At 43.6% G+C, this 26,971-nt stretch overlaps 1 protein-coding gene across 5 annotated transcripts in view; it reads right to left on the reverse strand.

Annotated features, from left to right (window-relative positions):
- The window catches only part of CLOCK (clock circadian regulator), a 130,837-nt gene that overhangs the window by 29,605 nt on the left and 74,261 nt on the right, over window positions 1-26,971 (reverse strand). For all 5 annotated transcript variants that reach the window (XM_056558259.1, XM_056558235.1, XM_056558243.1 and 2 more), the window contains exons 2-5: window positions 14,892-14,986; window positions 7,041-7,131; window positions 5,973-6,032; window positions 1,295-1,443 (exon numbers count right to left, since the gene is read on the reverse strand). In XM_056558259.1, coding sequence (XP_056414234.1) covers window positions 1,295-1,443; window positions 5,973-6,032; window positions 7,041-7,060 — 229 coding nt within the window. In that variant the 5' untranslated portion in view covers window positions 7,061-7,131; window positions 14,892-14,986. The remainder of the gene's footprint in view (window positions 1-1,294; window positions 1,444-5,972; window positions 6,033-7,040; window positions 7,132-14,891; window positions 14,987-26,971) is intronic.

Below are 26,971 nucleotides of genomic sequence, written 5' to 3' on the forward strand. Positions count from 1 at the left end.
TGAGTGAAGTTACAGTGATTCGATTCGTCACAAACTTCTCGGCAGTTGCTGACTTTAGCCTGCATACATTAGTTCAGCTTTCAGGTGCTCCGGAGGCCTGGAGATTCTCCCCTAGGACTGTATCCACCTTTTCCAGCCCACCGGAGCACCTGAAAGCTGAACTAATTTATGCAGGATAAAGTCAGCAACTGCCGAGAAGTTCGTGACGAATCGAATCACTGTAACTTCGCTCATCTCTATATCAGATATCTGTAAGTTACATTTATGTGACTTGTGGAGAACAACATCACGTGTAATAGTATAGTAAAAAGGCTGTAAATGTCACTATAGCAGTTCCATACCCACTCTGTCTGTCTGCACTGCCTATTGGCACTGAGGTTGAGGCTGTAGCCAAATGGATATAAACTATGTAAAGATGATGGTTTATGTACTGTGCACTTCTCATATGGCAGTAGTCCTAAACAAGACCAAGGACTGTCAGTGTCCACTCAAGATAGTCTTTACTATATTAGAAAACTGTGCAGGAAGGTCTCAGCAGACAGTTCTGCCTTCAACCCTAACAAGTCTGCAGCCATCTCCGAGGGTCACCTTACAACTGTACTAATGTCAAGAGACACTCATTTCTGCACCTACATAACTATACTTGCACGTGCCTTGTCTATACCCAACTGCAACTCTAGGACCAGTATATATGGTAGAATGTCGTAAGCTTGCACAGTTTCAGGGAAAACGTGCACTTATCCCTAAGGGTATGTTAACATGGCGCATCTTTTCAGTTTTCTGCAGTGAAAAATCCCAGCAAAGTCAACATAATCTGGTGCACATTTTGGATGAATGCACCCCTAAATGGGAAGCCTGGAGGAAAATCCTGAAGCAAAAATTTCCAGAGCAGATTAAGTATGCATGATTCTAAGCTTGAAATGCTGGTCTTTCTTGTGAAGATCCAGATGCTGTAGGGAGATGGCAGCAGAGCTACCTGCAATGAAGTTTGCAAATCAGCTCTACCTTCATGAAAGAAGAAGAAAATAAACTACTAGACCCATCTATAGGGTTGCCACCCTAAAACATGACTTGTGATGTGGGCAAGACCAGTTGGCAGTCTCTGCCTTGGCTGAGGGAAAGAAACTCTATAAAACTAGGGGTGACATAAAAAAACCTAGAAGACAGGACCAATGTAATATTCTGTAATTCTAGTTAGCACACCTGACTTCCAAAACTTGGGTATAAAAACATGACAAAAAAATCCCTTGTTCCTGAAATTAGGCCGACTAACTTGACTGGTCTATGTACAAACCTTTGTGTTTCCGCAGAAAATCAATACTTTTTTGTAACACTGTGGATTTATCCATCTTCCGGGCATTTCCTGGTAGCATAGAGCCAAGCTCCTTAATAAGGACATTAAACTGGTCTCTACGCTTTTTCTCAGACTTGTTCCGAGACACCCTAGAAGAGAAGAGCAGTCTGTCAGTATTGACCATATTACTAAGGAATAGCAGAATTTGCCTGCTAAAACTGATCAAGATCAGTCTTTATCTCTAAACCAATATGACATATAAACACAATAATGTTAAAGGAGAACTCCAGAATAGACAAATTGTCCTCCATACTGCCAGCAGTAAAAAAATAAACGGGTACATACCTTCCTTCGCTCCCATGGTATCTCTGGTAACCCACTCCGGTCTCAGCCGCGATCCTCTTCCTGGTTGCCGGTGGTCGGCAAGTCATACTGCAATCACTGTCCGCAGCGAAGTCATGACTCGGCAGGCGATAGGCTGAGCGGCAGTGTGACGTTTTCTGCCCCAGCACCTGCGGACAGATCCCCTGTGATCTCCTGAAAAGGACCCTGACTCTCTGAGAGGAGCATGTGCTTTAGATCAGTGGTTCTCAACCTTTTTTTTCGCGACTGTACCCCGCGGGACTTACGCGCGAGGGGTGCCCGCGGACAAAATATGTCATAACAGTACTTAATTTCATAATGGCATGTGCTTACCAGTCTAATGCGATACTAATGTGATAATTAATCCCCTAGTACCATTATTCCTCACTCCATCTTAATCCCCTTTAGCCATTTCCCCCCCCCCCTTCCATTTTAACCCCCTTGTGCCATTATTCCCCCCTTCGATCCCCCTGCGCCAATATATGAGATCCATACAATAACAAACCCCCCCCCCCCCCCCATACTGCGGTGTTACACTTAGCTTAACATGCTTACCAGGCCTGTATCTATCCTGTTTGGCAGGAGTCAGAGGGCTGCACTGACAGGTGACGTCCTTCTGCGCTGTGCCGGCACCTCTGCACAATGTCAGGGACAGCAGCCACTGCAGCTCATGTAAGGTGGCCACAGCTCCGGCTGCGGTACAATGGCGACTGTGGCATCCAATACCCGCTCTCCGCTGAAAAATACTGGCCAATGCATGGCCAGTATTTGTCAGCAAATTGCCGTTCCCCCACATAACCCTTGGCGTACACCTAGGGGTGCGCGTACCCCTGCTTTAGACGGCACATGCTCCATTCATTTCTATGGTAGCACTGGATATGCAGAGTACAGACTCAAACAATGCCAATCATGGCAATGCCCTGTCACTAAGTGCATATTTATTTTCAAGTGACGAAAATCACTTCCTCATTGGACTTTGTTACAGCCTGTATCACATTTTTGCAGTAGAGCTGCAGTCACATTTTTGTAGGAGTAACAATTTATCTATGTCCCAGGGGTATTTTTGATCACATATTGACTACTTCCAATAACAACTAGAAGAATAGTGAACATCTCTGGATTATATAACCGTAATCAGTACAAAATGAGTAACGATTAATGTTTTCATGGCCCTTATAATGTTAACTAACCCATAATATTCCTGCAGTGTCTGCTGTTTCATTCCAGCTCAGCCATATCCATACAATGTATTAGTGCAGCTTGGTTAATAGGACCCACAGTCTTAAAATCAGAAAATTGCATGGGTTAATGTGTAGGCAGGAGGTCAGTCTGTCCTGTGTGACAACCCATGCATGCTACATTATCTAAAGTGCATATAAGGCATACACAAGAAATTCTACATTAACCCCTGTAATAATAGCCTACTTTGCACTATATAAAAAAATAATAATAATAAAAAAAACCTATAGCATACAATCAGAGCTTTCATTTTACCAGAGTTTGTTAACATACAGTGGGGAAAAAATTTTCAGCCAGCCACCAATTTTCCAAGTTCTACCACTTAAAAAGATGAGAGACATAATGAGAAAAAAAAATCCATAAAATCCCATTGTCTGATTTTTTAAGAATTTATTTGCAAATTATGGTGGAAAATAAGTATTTGGTCAATGAAAAAAAGTTAATCTCAAAACTTTGTTAGTTATTTATCTTTTGTTGGCAATGACAGAGGTCAAAGTTTTCTGTAAGTGTTCACAAGGTTTTCACACACTGTTGCTGGTATTTTGGCCCAGTCCTCCATGCAGATCGCCTCTAGAGCCAGTGATGTTTTGGGTCGGTCAATGGGCAACACGGACTTTCAACTCCCTCCAAAGGTTTTCTATGGGTTTGAGATTTGGAAGACTGGCTTGGCCACTCCAGGACCTCAAAATTCTTCTTAGTTGCCCGGGCTATGTGTTTGGGATCATTGTCATAATGAAAGACCCAGCCTTGCTTCATCTTCAATGCCCTTGTTGATGGAAAGAGGTTTTCACTCAAAATCTCATGATACATGGCCCCATTCATTATTTCCTTTACTTGGATCAGTCACCCTGGTCCCTTAGGAGAAAAACAGCCCCAAAGCATAATGTTTCCACCCCCATGCTTCACAGTAGGTATGGTTTTCTTTGGATGCAACTAAGCATTTTTTCTCCTCCAAACAAGAAGAGTTGAGTTTTTACCAAAAAGTTCTACTTTTGTTTTATCTGACCATATAACATTCTCCCAATACTCTTCTGGATCATCCAAATGCTCTCTAGCAAACTTCAGACGGGCCCGGACATGTACTGGCTTAAGCAGGGGGATACGTCTGGCACTGCATGATTTGAGTCCCTGGCGATGTAGTGTGTTACTGATGGTAGCCTTCGTTACTTTGGTCCCAGCTCTCTGCAAGTCATTCACTAGGTCCCCCCATGTGGTTCTGGGATTTTTGCTCACTGTTCTTTTGATCATTTTGACACCACGTGGTGAGATCTTGCGTGGAGCCCCAGATCAAGGGAGGTCATCAGTGGTCTTGTATCGCTTCCATTTTCTAATAATTGCTCCTACAGTTCATTTCTTTACACCAAGCTGCTTGCCTATTGCAGATTCAGTCTTCCCAGCCTGGTGCAGGTCTAAAATTTTGTTTCTGGTGTCCTTCGACAGCTCTTTGGTCTTGGCTATAGTGGAGTTTGGAGTGCCACTGTTTGAGATTGTGGACAGGTGTCTTTTATACTGATAAATTCAAACAGGTGACATTAATATGAGTAACGAGTGGAGGACAGAGGCGACTCTTAAAGAAGAAGTTACAGGTCTGTGGGAGCCAGAAATTTTGCTTGTTTGTAGGTGGCCAAATACTTATTTTCCACCATAATTTTTCAAATAAATTCTTTAAAAATCAGACGTGATTTTATGGATTTTTTTTTCTCATTATGTCTCATAGTTGAGGTATACCTATGATGAAAATTACAGGCCTCTCTCAAAATTAAAATTACAGGCCTCTGGGAGAACTTGCACAATTGGTGGCTGACTAAATTCTTTTTTTCCAAACTGTATGAACCTAAACTATAATTGGTTTCTATGGGCAAAACCATATTGTTTTGGTTTTGAAAATATAACATTAAATCTGGGTAATTTTATGGATTCAAATTATTACCCACTGTAAATGTCCACTTAATTGTTTACAGAGAATTTCTACAGGCCAGCTATTGTAAGTAAGGAAAATCCTCAAGTTACAATAAAAGTACCTTGCTGGATTAATTGGAAATTATCAGACAGGCCTTGAAAACTGCTGCTCATAATTTCTCATGCAAGGGCTTACAAGTACTCAAAGAATAGGCACACCAGCATAAAATGTGTGGATATTATGAAGGTATCCAATGTTTCATTAGCTAGAGTTTTTCGGTACTACACAATTTTTCTAGTTCCCAGTGTGCATATTACAAAATCTTTGTTTCCCCATGTCTTTCATGTACACAAAGGCCCATTTTATTTTTTTATCTTTTTATAAGTACACTAGCTGAGTACCCGGCGTTGCCCGGTTTTTCCTTCCTAATCCTTGTTGGGGAGGAAAATCAACAAAGGAGGAAGCTTTCGACTTCAAATCCCATCCCCATATATTGTTATCATATCCCAACCCCATATCCCGTCCTCCTACCCCGCCCTCCTATCCCGTCCTCCTATCTCAACCCCGTCCCCACCCCGTCCCATCCTCCTATCCCGTCCTCCTATCCCGACCCGTAATATGTGTACCAGGTATTGAAATATCTCCAGCCCTACAGAAGTTATGTGGGAACATACATTTCCCATTGATTTGCATGGGACTTTAAACAAAAACCCTGACACTCACAAATGGGGGTAGTTAAGGGTTAAATTAACTATCCTATATTTTAAGTGGACATATAAGTAACATGTGACCAAGTATTATCGAAATATCTCCAGCCGTTTGGAAGTTATGCTGTAACATATATTTCCCATAGACTTGTATGGGACTTTAAACATAAACCCCGCCCCTGGCAAATGGGGGTGAGTAAGGGTTAAATCACCTATCCTATGTTTGTTGATGACATATAAGTAACATGTGTGCCAAGTTTCATGTTAATATCTTTAGCCGTTTGGAAGTTTTGTGGAACATACACACATACACACACACACACACGTTAAGTTTTATATATATATATATATATATAGATAGATAGATAGATAGATAGATAGATAGATAGATAGATAGAACAAGAAAAATAAATTGTATTTAAGAAAACTTCCTATAGATAACTTAGAATATTAGATTAAAAAGAGATACCGTTTTGCTTTATCTCTGTCATCTTCTTCCACAAGTCCATCAAAATTACTCCCGTCATCTCTGTTAAGACACAATGATTTTACCGGCCAAATAGAAAAGTCTGCTAACAACATCATCTACATGTTCATTAAGTCAGCCTGTAGTTAAGTTGGCTCTATGGTCTGACATTACCTACTTTGCCTAGCAGTGCAGGAAGAGACAATGTTCACACAACAGAATTTCAGAGCAGAATTCGGCAGGGAAATTTTGTTGCAGCAGACGCTCATTGTTTACAATGGAAATCTGCTGCACCATACATACGCAGCAGAACATCTGCCACAGAAATCCTGATTCTGGCCACTGTTGAAAGAATTGACATGCCAATTGTTTTGGCGGAACCTGCTCGGAACTGCATTGCTGTCTATAGAGATGGTGTATTTCTAATCAGTCTTAGCACAGGCATGTGCAGGCAGGTGCCTGCTATTTGTGGAATGTCTGCCAGTATTTTCTGGGTGGACACTTCACAAATTTTCTGTTGTGTGAACACAGCCTTAGTATTGAGACAGTCTGCATTATAAATATATATGTTTAGATTAGGCAGTTTGTGAGTAATTCATTACTTTCTTTTGCAATGGTTGTTCATCTGGCCAGACACATTAGATTAATATCAGTCAAACATGCCAAAAAGGAGAAGATAACAAACAGGTCTGGCAGCAGCTTTCTCCCCCTTTCTCACCTACCCATTCATAATACATGTATGCTTAGCTGAGCCGAGAGTGCAAGTGTAAGAAAGTGAATTTTTGGGCTTAATTCTACTATATTGGAATAGTAATTACTGCCATTAACCATCACTCAGTATCTGTTATCTGTGTAGGTAACGCAAAAAAAAAACAAAAACTCTCCTTTTTAAGTAAATTGCCATACAAAACCATATTGGTATTAATCTGACTTATTACCTATAAACTTTTTTGAGAAATATGTTTTGTTCAGTGACCGATCTAAAAGAGTCCATAGCAACATAAACAAACATCACTACAAAACAACAAAAACAGAAGTTAGGAACGATAAGCATGCATTAGATAAACGTACCTGTCAGCAATGGAGCTCATTTTATGGCTGCTTATGGAAGAGAACACAAAATCCCACACTTTAACCTTGTAGGAGACATTTGTAAGCTGGTCTGTAAAAAGAGGAGAAAGAATAAAAAATGAGCCCAGTCAGCATTGACAATACGTTTATTATCAAGCTTAAAGAGGGTAGAGGAAAATAAACGAAAATAAAAGCAACCCAGGAGCTTCACCACTGATTTACAGGTTTCTAAATGCCAAGCCATTACTTCAGAAGACGTGTCACTGGTCGCCATGATGATTAACCTGATATTTAAGAGTAACACAAACAAGCACTTCTTGGTGTTGTGCTCCCAGACTCCCATGCAGCACACCGTTCTCCCAGTGTTTACTCTAAGCTGGTGTAATCCTGACCCGGCAGCTGCCATTGTGTGCCAATTCAAGCAAACAACAGTGGAAAGTAAACAAAGTTCACGAGATCCATAAAGAGGAAAAACAAAGCCTGGGATGTCTCATAACAGGGAATTATGGGTAAAATCCAAATTTTACAGCTTTCATCACTAAAGATAAGGGATGATACTTAAAAGGAGACAAAACAGAAGGGAAAAAAATACCTAACCATACTCTGCCTGGTGGACCCTGCTGGTCTTTGTTCATTTATCCGCACACATATGTGGCCTTTACAGTGAAGTGAAAAATGAAGGTTTCTATGTTTTATTTGCATTTAAAAAAGCTGCCACTAGGTGTCTCCCTACTTGTCCAGAGCACATTTCCCCCTATCTCTTGCACAGACTTTGGACTCCTGCTGGCCTGGCAGAAGGCCAAAATCAGGAAATGCATTTTGGAGTGCTGAGAGGTGTGTGCGCAGCCTTAGTCAAACACAGCGCATCTCACACTGAACTGCTCTGGGCTGTGTAGCAGAATGAGTGAGGAAGTTCTCCCCTGTATGGCTTCTGATGATGTCACGCCTGCTGGGGAACTCCTCTTCCCAGTCTGTGAATATGACTGAGCAGCAAATATAGAGCAATATCAAGGTAGAAAACTAAAAAATAAATAAAAATAAAGGCAGGGGGTGGTTTATCATGATGGGGGCAGTGAATTAGCAGGATTATTAAATTTAACAAGATCATGAAATCAGCTTGTTCACCATATCTTTAGAGCCGGCATCCTGGAGAAAATAAGTTCAGGTGGTCACTATGCTCCGGGCTGTAATACCTCCTACTCTGGCCCTAATACATCTTATCCCCTAGCCAAAGGATAGGGAATAAGATGTCTGACTGTGGGGGTCCCGCCGCTGGGGACCCCTGCAATCTGTCATTCAGCACCCACCTTTGCAAGCTCTCCGAAGCGCTGGAGGCTTTAAGTGTGCATTGTGATGACCACAGGGCCGGGGTATAGTGACATCCCGCCCCCTCCCATAAACTTTCGTTGAGGGGGCGGGGTGTAACGTCACATGGAAGCGGAGTCCTGACGTCACTACACTCCAGCCCCATGGTCGTCATGTTGAACCCTCAGAGCCTCCAGCGCTGCGGAGAGCTTGCAAAGGTGAGTGTTGAATGACAGATTGCGGGGGTCCCGCGATCAGACATCTTGTCCCCTATCCTTTGGATAGGGGATAAGATGTATTAGGGCCAGAGTACCCTTTAAAAAGCCCAGGCAAGAGTAGGAGTGATTACAGTAAAAAGCCACAGTGACTGTCTCAGGAAAAAGAATGCCCTGGACACTAATTACAACTGAATTACCTGTTGCTGACAGTTATATATGGGTAAAATCTGATCACATGTTCCCTTTAACCCTTTAAGGACCAGGCGGTTTTCTGTTTTTGCACTTTCGTTTTTTCCTCCTTACCTTTAAAAAATTATAACCCTTTCAATTTTGCACCTAAAAATCCAAGTTATGGCTTATTTTTTGCGCCACCAATTCTACTTTGCAGTGACATCAGTCATTTTAACCAAAAATCTACGACCAAACGGGAAAAAAAATAATTGTGAGACAAAATTGAAAAAAAAAAACGCCATTTTGTAACTTTTGGGGGCTTCTGTTTCTACGCAGTAAATTTTTCGGTAAAAATGACACCTTCTCTTTATTCTGTAGGTCCATACAATTAAAATGATACCTTACTTATATAGGTTTGATTTTGTCGTACTACATGCAGGAAAATTAATACGTTTAAATTTGTCATATTCTGACGCCTATAACTTTTTTATTTTACCGCTTATGGGTCGGTCTGAGGGCTAATTTTTGGCGCCGTGATCTGAAGTTTTTAGTGGTATCCTTTTTTTATTGATCGGACTTTTCATTCATTTATTCATTTTTTCATGATATAAAAAGTGACCAAAAATACACTATTTTGGACATTGGAATTTTTTTGCACGTACGCCAATGACCGTGCGGTTTAATTAACAATATATTTTTAAAATTCGGACATTTCCGCACGCGACGATACCACATGTTTATTTTTATTTACACTGTTTGTTTTTTTAAATGGGAAAAGGGGGGTGATTCAAACTTTTAATAGGGGAGGTGTTAAATGATCTTTATTCACTTTTTTTTTGCAGTGTTATAGCTCCCATAGGGACCTATAACACTGCACACACTGATCTTTTACACTGATCACTGGTTTCTCATAGGAAACCAGTGATTGATGATTCTGCCGCTTGACTGCTCATGCCTGGATCTCAGGCACTGAGCAGTCATTCGGCGATCGGACACCAGGAGGCAGGTAGGAGACCCTCCTCTTGTCTAACAGCTGCTCGGGACGTCACGATTTCGCCGCGGTGATCCCGAACAGCTCCCTGAGCTAGCCGGCATGGTTTCACTTTCACTTTAGACGCCGCGTTAAACTTTGAACACCACGTCTAAAGGGTTAATAGCGCGCAGCACCGCGATCACTGCCACGCGCTATTAGCCACGGGTCCTATTGTTTGAGGCCGGGCCCGACCAGCTATGACGCGGGGCCACGTCGTGGCCCCGCGTTATCGAAAGGGAAAGGACTCAGGACGTACCAGTACGTCCTTGGTCCTTAAGGGGTTAAAGAGATTTTTTTAATCTGTGTGTCTGGGGGCTTCCCTGCTGAAAACAGCTGAGAAAGCAGTATTATGCAATTTGCCTAACTCACACTGACTTGCATGTAAGTTGTTTAAACCATGTCGTAGAGGGAGCTACATTGTTTATGTAACTCCTGAAGTTACAGAAACAGCATGGCTAACACTGCTACACTGTTTATGCAGCTTTCATTAAAGTCAATAAGAGTTATGCAAATTGCGTAAAACAGCTGGTTCAGCTATTTTCAGCTACCAGGACACCGTCAGCAACTGCAAGCATCCATCTAGAGCAGTGGTCTTCAACCTGCGGACCTCCAGATGTTGCAAAACTACAACTCCCAGCATGCCCGGACAGCAAATGGCAGGTTGAAGACCACTGATCTAGAGATTTACAGCATATGCTGTGGATAGTTCATAAATGAAAAAACTCCTTTAATTTCTGAAACTCACAGAAACCCCCTACAACTATATTTTTGTTTCCCTCCTTTACATTCTGTAGAACCATAGTATTGTGCACATAAAAATCAATGGCGTTAGGAAAATACAAACATCCAATATGGTTCTACATTTTACACCTTTGTGAGGGATCTGTATATGCTTCTAAAGTAAATGAAAGACCGATAACAATATAGAGGAATAAACTCAATGGGGGGAGGGGGGATTTACCAAAACATGTGTAGAGGAAGCGTGGTGCAGTTGCCCATAGCAACCAATCATACAGCTTCTTCCATTTTTAAGAGGCCTCTTTAAAAGGTAGCTCCCACCAAGTACTATATAATCTAATATGTCCCTACCTAGTAGTAATCTAGCCCTAACCCCCCTACCTGGCTTCAAAATTTTTTTAAATCGCTTTAATAAATCGCTTTAATAATTTAGTGCTTCTAAATCTGCTCTATAAAGCAGGGCAGGAAGCAGCGATTCCCAACAGGCGCAACGTCACTGACGCCTTGCTGGGCGCTTGCTTCCGCGCTCAGATCGTCTATGCATGAGTGTTCTTTTTCTAATAGGGTGCCTCCAGCTGTTTCCCAACTACAACTCCCAGCATGCCATGATTGCTATTAGCTGTCAGGCCATGCTGAGAATTGTAGTTGTGAAACAGCTGGAGGCACCCTGTTAGATAAATAACACTCATTCCTAGTGCTGGGCGGTATACAGTACCGGTATGAACCAGATACCGTTTTTTTCTCCCACGGTATGGATTTTTGCCCATACCGCTATACCGGTCGGGCCCCTCCCCACCCTCCGGATGAATTTGTCCCGGTGTGCTTCTGTGGCCCGATTCACAGAAGCTAATCCATTTACTGTGTCCCCCCGCTGTGCCTGTCAGCCAGTGTCCCCGCGAGCACGATCAATCCCCACCGCTAGCATGATCCATGCGCCCACTAGCGGTGTAACAAGAATGCCTCCCGCGAGCGCGATCGCTACCATCACCGCTAGCGGGGTCCCTGTGCCCACTAGCGGTGTCACAAGAATGCCGAGCGCGGCTCTGTTTCCCGTCCCTGTCAGCTCTCAGGGTACGGGAACAGATTTAAAAGCCTCGCGCACAGCTAACGTAGTACTGCGCAGGCGCAGCACTACGCAAATAGCGTAGGGCTAACGTAGGGCAGCGCTAGGAGCCTGGCGTTAGCCCTACGCTATTTGCGTAGTACTGCGCATGCGCAGTACTACGTTAGCTGCGCGCGAGGCTTTTAAATCTGTTCCCGTACCCTGAGAGCTGACAGGAACGGGGAACAGAGCCACGCTCGGCATTCTTGTGACACTGCTAGTGGGCACAGGGACCCCGCTAGCGGTGATGGTAGCGATCGCGCTCGCGGGGGGGCACATTTGACACCGCTAGAGGGCACAGGGACCCCGCTCGCGGGGTGGGGGGGGACAGGCGGTAATACCGTGATACCTCGATAATAAAAAAAAAATACTGTGATATTCATTTTAGGCCATACCGCCCAGCACTACTCATGCCAGATTTATATAACATATATCTTTATCAGACTTACCAATCCGGAGGATCAGCGCAGCAATGAGTGTGCGCGCTGCCTCCGGACAGGGTAACAGGGTCGGGCGGGCGGGGCCGCGCGCGAGGCCAGTGGAGCTGGCCAATGCGCGCAGCCCCAGCTATCACCGCAGTGATTGAAATTCGACTCATTGCCAGGCTTTAATGAGTCGAAATTCTGTAGTGACGTCACTGCGGCGACCCCTAGTGGCCGAATTTAAAAGTGATTTTAAACTGGTTTAAAATCACTTTTTTTAATTAAAGTATATTAGAGATATGTTGTAGTACTTAAGTACTACAACATATCAATTTTTTGATATCATGACAGTGCCCATGTAAATAGGAAAAAGCTATCTGGTTAATATGGGCAAATGCACGACTCTGCCTCTGCACTGGTTTTGATAAATCCTCTCAATGTTTTAGAGCAGAATACTGAAACACTAAGACAAAGGCACATAGAAATATCCACTTCTAAAACACAAAAGTGTTCTCCATTTATTTCTATGGGAGAGACGTAGATGGCCAAGCGCTGTATCTCTGGCCCCCCCATAGGGATACATGGAGGGGCGTGTCAGGGGCCGATTTGTGCGAGACAGTTCTCCAACACACACGATAATAGTGCAGGCAAACCAGGTTAACACGATGAATAAGTAGCCCGGACCGGGGTTGCTGTACCCAAGATCCAGCTGGTATTAGCCAGCATTGCTAGTATTGTAATTAATCCCTGCAATGTAGGTGGGAGCCAGCATACCCAAAATCCCTGTCTATGACCCCTCTGCTCTGATATGCCCGCCCACCCCATGAATATTCATGGCACCCCTTCACCCATTTGGGGGGCACATGGGAGCCGTGGGGATGTTCAGTATGCTGGGTCCCACCTGCATTGCACAAAGGGGGTTACTTACCAAACTAGCAATGCAGGCTAATACGACCATATCTCTGGAACAGCAGCACTAATCTGTATAATACGTCATTTTAATCCTGTTTACACATACTATAACCCTGAGAATTGGGTTTAGTGCAGGTGAACCAGCTGTCCATTTCCCTTTTATGTAGACTTAATAAGGTTTATTCTAATTTCTTCTGTTAATTGTCTTAACTCTCTTACTAACATGAAAATAGTGCATGTAATACATAATGACTTGTCGTGACTAGGATATAATTCCTAGAGCTTTGACCTGGATATCATATTAAAGCTTTGTGCAAAAGTCAAGGAAAAGGATTTTGTGTCTGTGTATGGGGGAGGGGAGGTGAAGAGCTGGAAGAAAGGACACAGATTGTCACTACTGTCATCTCTCCCACTAAACAGCCTTCCAGTGACCCCGGGGGAGCCATGTATAAAGTTTTCTTCCCATTATCACCACCCAACATGCACCTTCACTACGAGAATATGCATGGTCTTGGATTGTCACATGTCTTTAGTAAAGTAGTACTCCGGTGCAAAATTATTTTATCCCATTGAAAAGCTTTCAAGAAGTTATATAATATTATCAATTACCTCCGTTGTGTCAGATGCACGCCTACCCGACTTTTCGCTAAACCAGCCTGTCTGTCACAATTATGAATTTCGGACCCCATGTATTCCGAGGTCCGCGGCCATCTTGTTAACGAAACGTCACTGATCTTCATCTCCTCCTCGCTCTCTGCCCACCCCCCTAGCTGTCGCTCACTCCCATATCTTACATATTCATATGTACTTCGTTCCCACAGCCGTCATTCGCTGGGCTGTTTAAAAAAGTCTGAATGCCTCCTGCCTATCAGCGATTGCTGACAGCGCACTCTGCATCTCCCCGGGACTGGACATGTGACCTCTCAAGGCCAATAGAATCCCTGACAGTTACTGCCGTAACTAACAGGGATATTCTACAAACCATAGTCATTTCTTCAGATTCACCTCCTGTTTATTGCGAATGCGCTCCATCCCCCATAGTAAAAGTGGAAAAGCCAGGTGCAGCGGCGGGGCTCACTTTGATTGATGTGGGGAATGGTGGGGTGGGAGATGCAAATGATGGGGGTGGGTTTAGTGATATGGGTGGCAGTGGGCGGGGTTTATTGAAATCAATGGGGAGGGGAGAGGATGAGGGAGGCACGGAGAGACATTAAACCTGAGCAAGGCAGCATGGGGGATAACGATTTTTAAGTCATCCTCCACATCACCGTAACCTGGAAGTACCAGGAAATTTGCGGCGCTATAGCGGAGAAACGGCTGGACCGAATGAAGAAAGAAGGACATGGTCATAAAAGGTACAGCCGCAGGGAACATTTAGGGGTTAAAAATGTTGCACCACAGAACTCCTTTAAGGGTTATAGATCTCATGACCCCTACATCATAACTATATAGAAAGAATTAGGAGGGGGGGGGGGGGGCAGAAAACAATATTTATTTGATATTTTAAAATCCATCAACGTGTAAATGAAAAGTATTCCCAAGAGTAGTAGATAAATCCACACGAATGCAGCAGCCAGACCCAAACATAGATCTCTTAAAGGGCAGAACACAACAAAACAGTTATATATCAAAAAGCGCTGAACATAATAAAGATTATTATCCATAAGTTACATACATAGATGAACACGATGAACCCTACATAGGCTGTATAGTGAGAAGAATTTCCAGGCAGTAAGATCCAGCTCAGTCTGCCTCGTTTTTCTCTCTTCAGGCTGGCGATATAGTGCAGATGTTGACAAGTGGCATGTATGAGCTCTGCACACCTTGAATGATTATTTCTATGAGGAATAATGAGTCTCTAAAGTCAAATGGGAGTTTGCAAATAACATAACTTTCCTGCTTCATCTGCTTTTGGCTTTCTTGATCACTATTCTGAGCATCTTTATTTACCTGGCTATGTGCTGTCAGAGTGAATGATCTCCTCTGAAGCAGGTGGGTAAAAGAAGAGTTAAATCTAAATCCCTTCCGTCTTCAGCATCTCAAACCTGTAAGAAAGACATGACATGAATTAAGAAAACATATAACTACTGTCTTAAGCTTGCAGCTCCATCACAACATATGTACATCATTGGAGGTCTGAAGGTACGCATGTGTACTGGGGAATGTCCCACCAAAAGAACAGATATCCAATGTCTTCATACATTCTACAAAAGCCAATATACAGCACCAACAAAAAACATATACCGTATTTTTCGCCGTATAAGACGCACTTTTTCTTCCCCAAAAGCGTCTTATACGGCGAATACACACCTATGGCAGCGGTCCCTGCGGCCATCAACGCCCGGGACCCTCGGCTAATACAGGACATCATCGATCACGGTGATGCCCTGTATTAACCCTTCAGACGCAGCGATCAAAGCTGACCACCGCGTCTGAAGGGAAAGTGACACTAACCCGGCTGTTCAGTCGGGCTGTTCGGGACCGACGCGATTTCACCGCGGCGGTCCCGAACAGCCCGACTGAATAGCCGGGTTAGTGCTTACAGGACACCGGCAGGGACCTTACCTGCCTCCTCGGTGTCTTCTCCGTTCAGGGATCCCCTGTATGGCCGGCGCTCTCCTTCCTCGTCATCACGTCGTCGCGTACGTGCGTCGGCGTGCGTAACGATGTGATGACGGCGACGGAGAGCGAGGATACCCGGCCGGCAGCAGAGACGTTCCGGAGCGACGGGGACACGGCGACAGTGATGGAGCGACATCCAGGGCAGCGGTGACGGGTCCGGAGCGGCGGGGACACGCGAGTATTACCTCCTATGCAGTGGTCTTCAATCTGCGGACCTCCAGATGTTGCAAAACTACAACTCCCAGCATGCCCGGACAGCCAACGGCTGTCCGGGCATGCTGGGAGTTGTAGTTTTGCAACATCTGGAGGTCCGCAGGTTGAAGACCTCTATTGGGTTAAAAATCTTACATTTTTTAGATTTTGCACCTAAAAATAGGGTGCGTCTTATACGCCGATGCGTCCTATAGGGCGAAAAATATGGTAAGCAGATCATGAAATATGACTCACTACATACATAATGGTGGCAAGGATGCCTATGTAAATGCTCACTCTCTCCAGGGACACATGGCGGCCCAGAGTATCTGATCCTGTCACGAGCAGCAGTGACTCTCCTGTAACCGAGCATCAAGATAAAATGCTGCTTGTTTTTTATAAAAGCAAATCCCTCTGAAATACAAAGGGTGACCATACCGGAAGCACATATTAAAAATGCTCTCGGCCCTCCATTCTCTACCAAGGAACACAGCATGCTCATTGGCATGGAGACAGTGCTGATATCCTCCAACCTGTTACTAGGAGGGGGCAGTCTATGAAGCACAAGGCTCAGGGGGTTCTGAAGGACTTCCCACTGCCAGGTATGGTTAACACACACACATCCACATGTATGTTGATAGGCCCATCTAACTGTCCGCAAAAAAACATCTGGACCTTAGATGTAAAACAAGAATTGGACAATTATTGCAATTTCTACTGTGCTTCAAATTCATGTTTGGCACATGAGAACTAGTAAAATAGTCCATATAGGGATCAATGCAATATGCTCTACCAAAGAACAAACTTGTACCTTTTGTACTATGCAAAGAAATATAGATAGATAGATAGATAGATAGATGTGTTAGAGCTGCACGCTTTGGGGAAAATGTGCTATTGTGATTATGGAGGTAAATATTGCGATTTTGATATGCGATTGTGATATAATAAACAAATGGTGAAATCCCCCAATTTCATGTCCATTCCCCTCACCTAATATAGCCAACCCCCCCCCCCCCCACCACCACCACCAATATTTCATGTTTATTGAATAACATAAAATTGAGGGAATTGTATATGAAAGTGAGACAAATAAGCTTAAAGGGGTATTCCAGGAAAGAACTTTTTTTTTATATATCAACTGGCTCCAGAGAGTTAAACAGATTTGTAAATTACTTCTATTAAAAAATCTTGATCCTTTCAGTACTAATGAGCTTCTGTTCTTTTCTGTCTAAGTGCTCTCTGATGACACGTGTCTCGGGAACCGCCCAGTTTAGAAGAGGTTTGCTATGGGGATTTGCTTCTAAACTGGGCGGTTCCCGAGACACGTGTCATCAGAGAGCACTTAGACAGAAAAGAATAACCTTAACTTCAGAAGCTCATAAGTACTGAAAGGATTAAGATTTTTTTTATAGAAGTAATTTACAAATCTGTTTAACTTTCAGGAGCCAGTTGATATATAAAAAACATTTTTTCCTGGAATACCCCTTTAATGCCTGACCTGGTATAGTCTGACCTGGTATAGCCTGACCTGGTATAGTCTGTTCACTCTGGCGTTGTTCCCTCACATGCGGCCTGCACGGGATCATAAAGTGCTGGGAGTGCTAGGGGGAGTTCACTTTTCTGTAACAATGAGACATTGGGGAAGATTTATCAGCACCAGTCCAAAGGAAAAGTTGCTGAGTTTCCCATAGCAACCAATCAGCTCGCTTCTTTCATTTTTCTGAGGCCTTTTCAAAAATTAAAGAAGCGATCTGATTGGTTGCTATGGGAAACTCAGCAACTTTTCCTCTGGACAGGTTTTGATAAAGCTCCCCCATTATCTATATCTCGCAGGTCCATATGATTACAATGATACCACATTTTTACAGGTTCTGTTTTAATTTGCTTCCAAAAATTATGAAGGAGATTTATTCTTTTCTAACGTATGGCTTTTATATGACAATTTTTTTTTACTTACTTTTGCTTCCATGCAACCTATTTATCAAATAGTCGCATGACCTTGATAAATAAATCACACGTAAGCAAAACCCGGGAAACCCGCTTACAAAAGCAGTTTTTAAAGCAGAAAAGTTTTCCCTTATGTTAATAGCCGAAGTTCTTTATCTTCCCTTTATTACCAACTTGAGAGTGACGGGGGGGGGGTTGGGTGTACCGCATCGGGTGACACCCTGACTGGCCTGCCTGGCACTAAATAGCTGCACTCGACCCATCCCGCAACAACCCATCCACCCTCCTCAGAAATAAAAAAATTATTTTAAAAAAACATACTATGCCACACCATGAATATCCGTACTCTGGAGGCTTTTTTGTTTAATTTTGAGCCAGCATTTTGTGACATTGGTGGGTGGAGTCTTGCATCACTGCGCTGAGGCCGGAGTTTCCGTCAGGAAGGAAGACAGCGCAACACCAATAGGCACATAAACAATAGTGAAGCTACAAAATAAAAAGGCTCGGTACGTTACCCACCCCAAAATGTGCATGAAGCTGTATTACTATGGAGGTTTCTTTTTTTAAGGAAAAATTTTAGTGTCACATATGGGATATTTACGTAGTCTGTAAAATTCTTATTCTATTTTAACACAACATTCATTTTTTTATTTAGTGGGTACGCCAGCATATACATGTCCTAAAATTAACAAGGTGTGCAGTATGTATTTTCAACCATAAAATGAAGTTATATAATACATTTTTTATATAATTAACATTAATGTACAGGGATGTGGAATTTCTATCGCCCGACGCCCCGGACTAGCAGTTTTGGGCGCCGGGCAGGTGCATTTGTCCGGCCCTTAGCCCGGCTTCGGGCAAGCAGGGCCGGACCTGACAAGTGCGGCGGATCTGCAGTCTGTATGGAGCGGGATCCCGACTCCTGCCCGCTCCATACTCTGCAGCCTGTGTAGCAGAGGGGAGATGAGAAGCTGTGTACAGTATTGGTCTTCTCTCCCCTGCTCTGCAGACGTGCGGGGGGAGATGAGGGGGCGTGGCTTCTTTCTCCCCGTGCAGACCTGCGTCCTCTGCCTTCGCTCCCCGCACGTCTGCACGGGGAGATGCTTGCGGCGCTCTGCAGTATGTATGGAGCAGGCTCGGGATTCCTGCCCGCTCCATACTCTGCAGCCCCCGGCTGTTCTCAGTAGCCGGGGGCCGCCGCTAATAGCCAGCATGCGGCGATCGCCACGGCTGGCTATTAACCCTTTAGATCGCCGCTGTCAAAGCTGACAGCGGCGTCTAAAAAAGGACATGTGAACGCTCCCTGGTGGGCTAGTGGGGTGGATCGCCCCCCCCGCAGCGCGATCGCAGGGGGGCGATCCACTATGGAGGTAGCTGGAGGACTTACCTCTGCTTCCTCCAGTCCCAGCTCTGTCATTGATAGATCCTGGCTGGACCAGGCTCTATCAATGGATCACAGAGCACACAGATTAATAGAGTTCAATAGAATCTATTCATCTGTCTGAGGAATCGAATGATTCCTCATATAAGTGTAATAAAGTGTTTAAAAAAAAATCATAATAAATAAAAGTTTTAATAAAAGTTTGAAAGACACATATTAACCCAGTGGTCTTCAAACCGTGCCCCTCCAGATGTTACAAAACTACAATTCCCAGCATGCCAGGATAGCCGTTGGCTGTCCAGGCATGCTGGGAGTTGTAGTTTTGCAACATCTGGAGGGCCACAGTTTGAAGAACGATGCATTAACCCCTTCCATGTTAAAAGTTCAAATCACCCCCTTTTCCTATATAAAAACATGTAAACATAATAAAAATAAACCTATTCGTTATCGCTTCGTGCGTAATTGTACAACCTATTAAAATATAACATTAAGTATCCCGAATTAGTAAAACATGACGTAAACGATACAAATCTGGTATTGCATAATCAGGCGCCTAAAGTATAAAACTAACATGTTACCTCAACCACAAGGTAAATGGCGCAGAAAAGAAAAACACTAAATCTGCAAAATTATCTTTTACTATTTCAATTTCACTTCCCTTAATATATATTTATATATTTTTTTGGTTCAGAGAATAGGTTATTGAAAAATTAAAAGGTGTCATTATAGCAGGTAGTTATGGCTATTATAGGGCGAGGAGGAAAAAACGAGAGCGTAAAAGCGAAAATTATCCGGACAAGTGGATCGTCATGAGGGACAAGTAGATTTTGCTCCATTTTAGTCCCGTGGACAAGTAGTTTTTTATAAAATTTCCACACCCCTGATGTAGTAGCTTTGTTTCATGATGCAGAACAAGTTGCTAAAGTGGGTGTTAATTTCCTTTTCTGCGGACGTATGCACTTTCTATAAGCCAGGTTGGACCTGGAATACATATGCGACTTTTACATGGAGAGGAGACTTTTTTTCTTCATAAATGGTGACTATCAAATTTGATAAATACTTGACCACTGCACGTACTTGCGACTTTTTTTACGCAAAAAAAAAAATCTACTACGGAGCTTGATAAATCTCATATCTTTTTGTAGAAAAAAAAATCAGTATGCTTAACCTCTTAAGGACGCAGGGCATACCTGTACACCCTGCACCCACACTCCTGCTCACCATCACCGCGGGGATGTCCAGAATGAACCCCTTAGACGCCACAATCAAAGTTGATCACAACATCTAAAATAGTAAAAAAAAAAAAAAAAAAAATTTTAAAAGCATTCCCGGCAGCTCAGCAGAGCTAATAGGACCACCACAGTAAAACCAGAGTCCCCATCAGCTGATAGGACAACGGGAGGGCCCTTACCTGCCTCCTCGCCATCCAATCTGTTCCTCAATGCTCCAGGAAGCCTCAGCAGCCTGGAGCAATCGAGCACAGATAACAATGATTAATGCTATGTTATGGCATAGCATTGAACAGTGTATGCAATCCAAGGATTGCATGTAATAACTCCCCCTATGGGGACAAACAAATGGTCTAAATAACAAAAAAAAAAAGAAATTTCATAAATGTGATTTAACCCTTTCCCTAATAAAAGTTTGAATCACCACCCTTTTTAAAAAACAATATGTCAACAAAAATAAACAAATAAACATGGTATCGCCGCGTGCATAAATGTCCAAACTATAAAAAAAACATAACACTAACAAAACCGCACGGTCAATGCGTAAAAAAATACCAAAATTGCATATTTTTGGTCATTTTGGATACCATGAAAAAAAAAAAAAACGATCAAAAAGTCCCATTAAAACAAAAATGATACCGATAAAAACTTCAGAACATGGTGCAAAAAATTAGCCCTCACACATCCCTGTATACAGAAAAATATATAAAAAAAAAGATAGGAGTCAGAAAAGGACACTTAAATGTACAAATTTTTGCACAAAGTTATAATTCTTTAACACAAGTAAAACAAAGTCACACCTATATAAGTTGGGTATCATTTTAATCGTATGGACCTACTGAATAAAGATAAGGTGTAATTTTTACCGAAAATTACACTGCAAAGGGAAGCCGCTAAAAATTACAAACTGGCTGTTTTTTTGTTCGATTTTTCAATTTTGTCCTCACGCCTGCGCCCCCGTGTGACGTCACGCTCTGCCCCTCAATGCAAGCCTATGGGAGGGGGCATGATAGCTGTCACGCCCCCTCCCATAGACTTGCATTGAGGGGAGGAGCGTGAGGTCACACAGGGGCAGAGGCGTGACGTCACACGCCGCCGGCCCCATGATCGACAGTAATCAGACCCGGAGCGAACACGCTCCGGGGACTGATTACAAACGGGGTGCCGTGTGCAAGATCACGGGGGTCCCCAGCGGCGGGACTCCTGCGATCAGGCATCCTATCCTTTGGATAGGGGATAAGATGTTTAAGCACCGGAGTACCCCTTTAAAGGGGTATTCCAGGAATTTTTTTCTATTTGACTATGCTACAGGGGCTGTAACGTTAGTGTAGTTCATAATATAGTGTCTGTACCTGTGTGTGACTGTTTTCTCACAATTCTTATGTGATTTTCACCCCAATATTTATTCTTAACAGCATACAAAATGAGTGTTGTCTCAGATTTTTCCCAGGTTGCAATGCAGCCGAGACCTGACTCACTAGTCAGCTGATGACAGGGAACCTGTCTGCTTCAATGGGTGGAGCGATCGCTTGGTGGGAGATAGATCAATCTGTAACTAAAGCAACAGCTGTAGGCACCCTTATTGAAAACCACAGGTCTTTTGAATGGATGCAGCTCATTTATGTTTCAATGGGTGGCGTGGCTGATGTGTAGGAGGGAGGAAAATGGAATTATGGGATACCAGGAAATACCAGTTCACAAAAAGCTAGCCACAGTATTATGGTAATCTCACAACATAGCCATTTAGCCCCAAGACAAGAGCAGATCCTTCCTAAGCATGTCCATTACTGTCTGCAAGGTACGTACTAAAATCACCTTATGGTGGATAACCCCTTTAAAAGGGGTTCAAATGTCCTCTTCCTACCCCTATAACTTTCTTATTTTTTCATATACAGGGCTATTTGGGGAAACGGTGATCTTTATTTTTTACTAGCCGAGTTCCCAGCAATGCACGGTTTTTCCTTCCTAATCCTTGTTGGGAAGGAAAATCAACAAAGGTGAAAGCTTTTGACTTCATATCCCATCCTCATATATTGTTGTCATATCCAGTCCCCATATCCCAACCTCGTAGCCCATCCTCCTAGCCCGACCCCATATCCCGTCCCCTCTTTGTGAGATGGGGTGTGGCTTGCAAGCCAGACTGACCCATTCACCAGGAGATGCAGAGTGGACCTTGTGGAGTAAGCTACTGGAGGTCCTATATACTTGCATGGGACTTAAAACAAAAACCCATCTTTTATATAAGGGTGTAGGTAAGGGTTAATTTAACTATCATATCATACCCGATACTATGTCTGATACCTGCTGCTGTGCGGCCCCGCTCCGTTTTCCCGTTCTCATCATGGCGTCCTATGGGGGAGCATGTGACACACATGTCACTCCTCCTCCCCTGCGCCCAGCGTAATGCTACGGAGGAAGCAGAGTGACGTGTATGTCACATGCTCCTCCATAGGACGCCATGATGCGATTTGGAGAACGGGACAGCGGAGCGGCAACAACCGAGGACAGCCGCAGGTGAGCACTGTCTGCAAGAGGAGGGAGGGGGGCAGCTCCCTACAAGGGGGGACCCTGATGTCTACAAGGGGAACAAGAGGGAGTGCTGTCTACAAGGGTGGGTCCCTGTCTACAAGGAGTGGCCTACTGTCTACAAGGGGGGGGGGGCTGCTGTCTGTAAGGGGGACAAGAGGGAGCACTGTCTACAAGGGGGGGTTCTGTTGTCTACAAAGGGGACACGGGGGGGGGCGCTGTCTACAAGAGGGGGGCGCTGTCTACAAGGGGGGCTGCTACTAATGTCTGCAACTATCTATACTACCTACAAGTGGATACTACCTACTATTAAAAGGCAATCTTACAGCAGAGTCACCTGCACTAACTTGAATTTATAGGTAGATAGTGCAGGTGACATGGTTTCTACCGCTGTTCACCATGTGAACGTCAGCGCAAACGTTCCAGAGACGTTGGTCTCACCGCCAAAGCAAATTCCCTGTTCTGTCCAATGGAGAAGAGCGAGATCTTGGCTCATACTACAGCAGCCGCCTCCATTGCACACAACAAGAACCCACATATACGGCAAGCAGCGCCATAAATCGGGTCACCCTGGGGTCAGATTCCCTTTAAAATAAAAGTACTCGTACTTTGTATCGGCGAGTACTAAAATGAAAGTATCGGTACTCGTACTCGGTCTTAAAAAAAAATGGTATCGGGACATCCCTAGTTCGGACATTTATGCAAGCGAAGACACCAAATAGGTTTATGTTAATTTTATTTGAAAAATGGGGGAAAAAAAGGGGAGTGATTTAAACTAATTAGGGGAAGGGCTTTTTCATATTTATTTCAAGTAGGGACCCCCCCGCCCGTCCTCTCAGTTGATTGGAACCCCACGGGTTTTTCCGCGGACATCCCGATAAGCTCCACTGAGCGACCGGCGCCTAATTTTGGCCATTTTAAATGGCGCAATCAACTTGATGTCCGCATTAGCCAGGATGAAGCAAGCTCAACTCCTGAGTTCGCTTCATAGACCCACTGCACGGCTGTACCGTATACATATGGCGGCCAGTTGTGGAATCGTTAAGACACCCCCTCCCAGCACTAAGCTCTGTTGGGAGGAGAGACAGCGAGATGCAGGCTGGAGGGGGCGGACCTCGCCGAACAGGAGCAGAGTCTACAACCGCCGCCGCTGGAGCCCCTACAGCCCGGCCCCTTCAGTGTGCTGCACACTGTTTGTTTATTAGCACATTTATTTATTTTTTTGAAAGGGCAAATTAGTTATAAATCGCAGTTCACAAAAATCGTGATTCGATTGCAAAATATCGTGCAGCCCTAAAATATATATGTAGAAAGTAGGCAGCACAACCACGTATTCAGGCAAAATCTTGGGGTGCGAGCAAGGGTAGCAGTCCCAATCGCAGACTGCCCAGACAATCCAAAATGCAAAGATACAGCAGCACACCCAGTAGTAAAGTGCAAAAAAGTCGGATTAATTAATTTATTTATTTAATCATTTTATGGGATTGCATCTGATATGGGTCAATAAATAGGAATATAGGAAATAAACGCTAGATCAAGGGGAGGCCTACAGCTTATGTCAGTGCCCTAGTGTTTGAATTGGGCAGCAGAAAGCATGCTTAACATTAAAACACCCCCTAGCTTCACATCCAAGTGCTAGGACTCCCGGCCATCATGAGAATGAAGGTCAGCTGTCACCTGGGCAAATGGAGCTGTAGCACTAAAGCCTGGGACAGGGAATGGAGCAGCGGTCAAGCATGTCTGTGTCACCCCATTATAAGTGTCATCCGTTCTCGATTACCAACCCCATGATCAGCTAGTTGTGGATAGGAGAGAACTTTTTATCATGGGATAACTTCTTTAAGATAAAGTGGCCTAAGGTCCATTTGTCTCTTTTTTTCTTAAATAAATTAAGGGGGAGGAATCAATAAGTAGTACATAAATCTGACCAGAAGAGAGCTCATGTTTTTGAGGACACCACAGGATCTCTTTACATACCATTAGAAGGAGCATCTACCATTTCAGACCCTGCAGAGAAGGATTCACCATGATCCAGAGACCAAAAGTGACGACTTCAGGCTCGATTTTGTGGTATATATATATATATATATATATATATATATATATATATGGGTGTAGTCACTCATCTTTCCACCCAGTTGTAAACAAAGAGGTCAAACTGGATAGAAGTCTGCCTAGGTTAAAAGTCACTTGAACTCCGCACCATGTCAGATTGACTTGTCATTGTTAAAGGAATTCTGTCACCTGCACTAACCTGTCCATAGTGCAGGTGACACTGATGACAATAGTACTTACCTTGTCCCTTTCCGTGCAGGGGATCTCCGGTAATCTTGTCCGTTAGCTTCAGCTCCGGGCACCCGGCTTGGAGCACGGGCGGAGCTTAGAGACGTCACCGCTGCTGTTCTCTAGCAGCGGGACCCAGCAAAGAACAGCAGTGGTGATGTCACTAAGCTCCGCCAGTGCCCCAAGCTGGGTGCTCGGAGCTGAAGCTAACGGACAAGATTACCGGAGATCCCCTGCACGGAATGGGACAAGGTAAGTACCGTTCTCATCAGTGCCACCTGCACTACCTGTCGGTACAGACAGATTAGTGCAGGTGACACTGGTGGCAGATTTCCTTTAAGCTATAATTTTTACCATTTAGGGCTCTATTCACACCAGTGTCATGGCTTCCAATCAGAATGTAGACAGAAATGCAATTCCTGGTTTTTAAGCATGTTCCAACTAATCTTGAATATATTTACTTGTATAAGACCCATCAAGTTTTGATCAGGTTTATTTAAGGAAGGTGCCAAAGACTGTGCCATTCTTGCTGTCTACCACAAGTGTGAAGCAAGCTTTCTATGCCTGGTTATGAAATCCTTGCATCAAGAAATGTTAGGGACACACATCTGGCCTGACAAACACCCTGGCAGTACGAAGCAGAATATGAGAACATATTAGTGCCATCTGGAGATCATTTACATACGTTACTTCTAGAAGATTGGCACTGCAGACATTAGTCATACTCCTGGGTTATTTTTCTGTGACTTCTGCTAAGAGCGAAAAATGAAGAAAAAATTAAGAAAAACACAGGTAACCTTCATTACAATGGATGAAATGATTAGGGCTAATAAAATACCGATAATGTTAGAATTCTTCCTTAGTCATGGCAAAAAATGTTGGTGCCAAATCAGAACGTAATGAAATCCACACATTTATGGGAAAGGGGTATGTACTGTAACAATGTTCCACCACAACATTTGCACAACTACAATTCCAATTTGGAATAATAACTTGCTGAAATCTTAATGTATGACTACACAGGAGAAAGTTGTAATTGAGACTAGGGAGGAAGCTACATACAAGTGCTGATCTCACAGATCCAGACATGTCTATGAGACCACATGTAAAGAAAGCCTACTCACATAGATACTGTGGGAAGAAGGCTGCACTGTGTAAATAGACCTGGAGGGAGTTATCTGGCACACGCTGTAAAAGGCTGCAGAGCAAGTCAATGAACTCAACTCATTCACTATTGTCCTAGTAACCTGCTGGCCCAGTTACCTACTTTCCCCTACACGCTCACTCCACGAAGTTTAAGGTTTTTATTTATGCACAGAAAAAGAAAAGAAAAAAAAAATACTAAACCTCTGTATTTGCTGACATTTATTTTACATAAAAGATATAGAAGATTTATTATTCTTTTCAAACGTATGGCTTTTATAGAACAATTTTTTTAACTTATTTTTGCTTACATGTGACCTATTTATCAAATAGTCGCATGACCTTGATAAATAAATCACACGTAAGCAAAACCCGGGAAACCTGCTTACAAAAGGATTTTTAAAGCAGAAAAGTTTTCCCTTATGTTAATAGTCGAAGTTCTTTATCTACCTTTATTACCAGTAATGTTGCTAGAGAGTGATGAGGCGTACTGCATCAGGTGACATCCTGACTGGCCTGCCTGGCACTAAATAGCTGCACTCCAACTATACCGCAACAACCCATCCACCCTCCTCAGAAATTAAAGAATACCGTATATACTCGAGTATAAGCCGACCCGAGTATAAGCCGAGACCCCTAATTTCAACCCAAAATCCCAGGAAAAGTTATTGACTCGAGTATAAGCCTAGGGTGGGAAATACCTCATC

Source organism: Hyla sarda, chromosome 1, assembly GCF_029499605.1.
Source record: "Hyla sarda isolate aHylSar1 chromosome 1, aHylSar1.hap1, whole genome shotgun sequence".
NCBI classification, from domain to species: domain Eukaryota; kingdom Metazoa; phylum Chordata; class Amphibia; order Anura; family Hylidae; genus Hyla; species Hyla sarda.